The sequence below is a fragment of the Alosa sapidissima genome, chromosome 10 (genome assembly GCF_018492685.1).
Source record: "Alosa sapidissima isolate fAloSap1 chromosome 10, fAloSap1.pri, whole genome shotgun sequence".
Classification (NCBI taxonomy): domain Eukaryota; kingdom Metazoa; phylum Chordata; class Actinopteri; order Clupeiformes; family Clupeidae; genus Alosa; species Alosa sapidissima.
In genome coordinates, this window is record NC_055966.1 from 28431925 (window position 1) to 28436924 (window position 5000).

The following is a 5000-nucleotide window of genomic DNA, read 5'->3' on the forward strand; positions in this document are numbered from 1 at the left end:
ACACACACATACACATAAACACAGAGACACCCTGCCCCCTCTCTCTCTCCCACACACACACACACACACACTCACTCAAGCAGAAAATATGTCTACCCACCTGTCCTTAAATGTGCGACCTCTGGAAGGCACAAGGTATATAGAACGACTAACAATCAAGTCCCACAACATTTTTCCAGACTCACTGTTGCTTGTGCTTGGACACCCATGTGTCTTAATTATGTGTGTCTCCTCTGCTTTCCACAAACCAGGTCACTAACCAGATGATAACTGCGTGTAAGACCTACATTACCAACAATGGCTCAGTGTCCATATGGGACCAGCCACAAGAGCTGGTGACACAGAGAATAAAAGCAGCCATTCATTTAAACCAGGTGATGCCGCAGCACAATTGCAACACACAGAGCATCAGTGAGGTAGCAGGGGGTTGTAGAGCATTAATGTGTGTGTAAATGTGTGTAAATGTGTGTATGTGTGTGTTTGTGTGTTTGTGTGTGTGTCGGGGGGGCAGTTTACAGTCTGTGTTCTGCCTGTGTCCATGTCTCTATCCATGTCTTAAAGGAGTACCATGAAGTGTGGTGTGCAGTGTTTCCCACAGAATTGGATTCAATTTGTGGCGGTAGCTGACTTGGACAACGGGGGGGGGAGGGTATTAAGATCGTCTTGGTAGTGTATAGGTGTGTGTGTGTGTGTGTGTGTGTGTGTGTGTGTGTGGTGTGTGTTCACAGGGGACAGTGTGTCATGCATGCAGTGTGTGTGCATTTCCCCTCAGGAGTACCAGCGCTACTTCCACAAAACCAAGCAGGCCCTGGAGAAGAGTCCCTCGGAGCGCCAGTTTGACTTCAGTGAGATGTACATCTTCGGCAAGTTCGACACGTTCCAGCGGCGTCTGAATAAGATTCTGAACATGTTCGACATCATCAACACATACGCCGCCCTACAGGACTCCAAGATAGAGGGCCTGGAAACCATGGCAACAAAATTTCAGGTACCTTAGTGGTTTTACTACCCAAATATTTGACCACTCAAGACCCCAGCACTGAGGGAGAAAAGAAACAAAGTGGACATAGCATGGGTTTCCTTAAGAATATGTTGTGGACATTACCAGTCAGGTGTGGTTTTGCCGCAGACTATTGGCTACTGCAATAAACCTAACTGCATGTTAAGCTAGACACGGAATGTGAGTTTGGACAGAGATTTGCAGACCAAGATGAATTCCTTCTGATGTGAGGCCCTCTAACATTTTTAATCATGACTCAGCTTTCTCTTTCTGTTGAAATATGGGTAACATGAATGAAATGTAATCTTCTCACATATCCTCTGTGTGTTCTCTCTCACATTATTGATTTTTCTATCTATTCTGACTTCTTTTCTTCTACCTTGTTTCCCTCTCTTCTGTGCTCTCCGCCTCCATCACTGTGCTTTATCTCTTTTCTATGTTTTCTCCCTCTCTCTCTCTCTTTCTTTCTTTCTTTCTCTCTCTCTGTTTCTCCTTCTCTGTGTGTCTCCATCTGTCCATCCTCTTGTGCTTGGCTCTGTGAGCAGACGGCAGACATGCAGATGAAATGGGAGGTAAAGTGATGCAAACGTAACGTCTGGTCCTCTGGTCTTCTGTCTGTTTGATCTCCGCCTGGCCTGTTCATCTTATACTCTGCATGAGTCATGTGCACAGCAGTACAAACTAGAACACCGTCACCACACACACACACACACACACACACACACACACACACACACACACACACACACACACACACACACACACGTGTGCACGCACACACACACACACACACACACACACACACACACACATACACACTGTCACACATGTGCACACATGCATGCACACACACAGACACACACATGTGCAAACACCCACACACACACACACACACACACACAGACACACACACTCTTACACACATGCATATACACACCACAGCATTACGTACACCATACACCAGTCTCTGTCACACAATACTTTGACCCCTCAAATCCAGTTCTAATACGACTAAACAAACTCATGTGACTCATTATGAAATACAAACTAGTAAAGCTCCCAGCCTGTCACCTAGCTTAAATATCCATGTTAGCTCCCAGCCTCTCACCTATCTTAGAATCCATGTTAGCACCGCCTGCTCTTTCCAGTGCTATATCAGCATCTGCCAGACCCTACTTTTGCTGTGGAGTGGAGTGTTGTTGTTGTTTTATGTTTGTCTGTGTTAACTTGTTTACGTTTATGTGAATTTGTGTGGATCTGTGCATGTTCATTTTGTGAGGTATGTCCTCATAGTTTGTGTGTGTGTGTGTGTTTGTACCTCGCACATATGTGTTTGCACAAGGGCATCTGAATTGAATTTCTTTTATCGCAAGCTCCTGCATAATTCACCCCTGACTAATCTGACTGATTAAAGATCCTCTCCAGCGATTAATTAACCCCTAGAAACTCATCACTAGTAACTCTTCATGACCTAAACTGTGTTGTCCCTATCTGGACATAGAGATATGTTAAAAAATAACACAAGTTGTGTTATTTTCAACACATTTGTAGTAAGAACTTACACAGTATAACAAGATCAATGTGTTGTGATGAACAAATGAACAAATTGTGTTGTCCCTGCCTGGACATAGAGATGTGTTAAAAACAACACAAGTTGTTAAGTCAAGAAATAAAAACAAAGTTTGGGAAAACACAACAAGTTGTGTTATTTTCAACACATTCGTTTTAAGAGTGCAGGCTGTTCTGATCTGTCATTCTGAAACTTGAAACCAGCGCTACTATGGTAGTGTTTACTTCTTACTTTGCTCTTGATATCTTGTATCTCATATTTATTTTTGCCAGAGTGGGCCTTTAAGGTCTTTGTGGGGGTTGCCAGGTTTGTTAAAGTGGTAAATATTTCATGTCTAGCTGCCTATCAGAGTCTTAGATGGCAGCTCGGATTACTGGTAAGCTCTACTGGCCTGCCTTTGCATAGATACCCCACCACACACACACACAGACATAAGGACATGCACAGAAACACACACACACACACACGCACACATGCACACACACACACACACACACACATAGACACATTCATATTCAGATGCCCTCACACACACATACCTGCACACTCATGCACGCTTCACAATAAGCGCTTCAGATTCACATCAGGCTTCTTGCCATTTTATTGTGTGTGTGTGGGTGTGTGTCTGTTTCAGGCTATCGTTTTAGCAATGAAGAAGAAACCATACAGCTTTCTGGACCAGAGGAGGACCGACTTTGATCAGGACTATGATGAGTTTTGTAAACACACTAACGAGCTACATGTGAGTCACACTCTTTCACAGCATCAGAAGGTGGGTTTGCCACGGGGATCTTCTTTTCTTTTCATTGTCTCATTTTCTGACCCCCAGAATCAGCTCAGGGCCTTTATGGACACCACCCTAGACAAGATTCAGAACACTGAGCGAGCACTGAGTGTTCTGAAGAAGTTTGAAAGGTAAACACTAACGGCAAGCGGCGGGTTTCCTATTGTTCTCTATGGTTCGGCAGCGGAACGGTGGCAGCGCTAGCGTAACGCTAGCGTTGAACAAGCTGAGCGTTCAACTTGGTACAGCTTTCAAAGCACAACGCGAGCGTATTCAATTGTCAGTTAAGGCAAACCGTTTGTGTTACAGTAACCGAGGTCATAATTTGTCCGCCGCTCACAGCACTTGAACCCGCCACCTCAACACACACCGGCATGGGAGTCGAACGCTCTAACAACTGAGCTAAAAGCCCAGGCTCCCAACTCAGCGGTTAGAAGCGTTCTTAAGGTTAGGGGTGTGAGGATTTACACGGGCAACTAGCATGCTTGCACAGTTCGCCTCCGTTACACTCACCTCCCCAAATCCTCACTCCCATCCGGGTCATGGCACCACTGTAACTGAGGTCGTAAATCGTCCGCCGCTCACGGCCCTCGAACCTGCCACCTCACCACACACTGGCATGGGAGTCGAATGCTCTAACCACTAAGCTAAAAGCCCAGGCTTCCCACTCAGTTCGCCTCCGTTACATTACCATAGGAACGAGATAGAACTTATTATGGTCTGAGCATTGTGTTACGCTTGCCGCTGGCCAATGTGATCCCCGCCTAACACCGACAGGGCTTTGCCGCAATTCCGGTGGATTTGTATACCAGTTTAACCCTCATGACCCGCTGGCGGGACGGTTACCCCCCTCCCCCACCTCCCCCCAACATTCTAAATCAATTGTATGCACCATATTGCTATGTAGCATAGTAATGTTATACACCATTTCAAAGCTTTGGCTCTTGGGAATCCAAAAAACTTTTTTCATGTACAATCTGTATAGTGCTTTACATTTTCAGATTAATTTTATTATGTCTCAATTAAAGAGCTGCAGTGTAGCTGCAGCACCATAAGTAGATGCAACATATTGGGTACTGAAATATTCACAAGAATCCATAGAAATTGAATCTTCATGTTGTATTATCCAATATTAGTTGTACAGATGTATAGTTTATCTTATACACACTCATTGAACCAACCAAGTACTTTTTTGTAATTATTCCATATTTTGTGTAGTCAGTCTATATCAGAACACCTGACATACAATCTAAATAGTCCACAAGAAACCTCAAAGTGTTACCTTTCATTTGAGACCAGGATTATGCTTCTACACAAAGGGGTTCATGTGCAGTAAGCATTTGAGTGTCAGTATGCATTTTGGATAACAAAAAGTCCTATGGGGAGTTTCCATAGGCATTTTACAAAACGCATGAGCATACCTTGGCAAATAATGGTCTACAGCACTCATATTTTCATTCTATATTGATCTACTTTTGCACACAGACTCACAACACCTGGTGCTAGGGCTCAGTTGTGTTTCTAAGGGATATCAAGTGACCCAGAGGGCTGAAATGTGGTCAGTTCAGAGATGCTTGTAATCCGGCAGAAAGAAAAAAACTATATTCTAGCCTCTGTAACTCTGTGTGAGTACATCACCCAATTAT

The 5000-nt window shown here is 44.2% G+C and overlaps 1 protein-coding gene across 1 annotated transcript in view; it reads left to right on the forward strand.

The window, feature by feature from the left end:
- The window catches only part of dnah5 (dynein, axonemal, heavy chain 5), a 131691-nt gene that overhangs the window by 14127 nt on the left and 112564 nt on the right, over positions 1-5000 (forward strand). Inside the window, 5 exon segments of the mRNA XM_042107846.1 lie at positions 252-374; positions 773-988; positions 1546-1572; positions 3205-3312; positions 3400-3485. Of these exon segments, the coding sequence (XP_041963780.1) occupies positions 252-374; positions 773-988; positions 1546-1572; positions 3205-3312; positions 3400-3485 (560 nt within the window).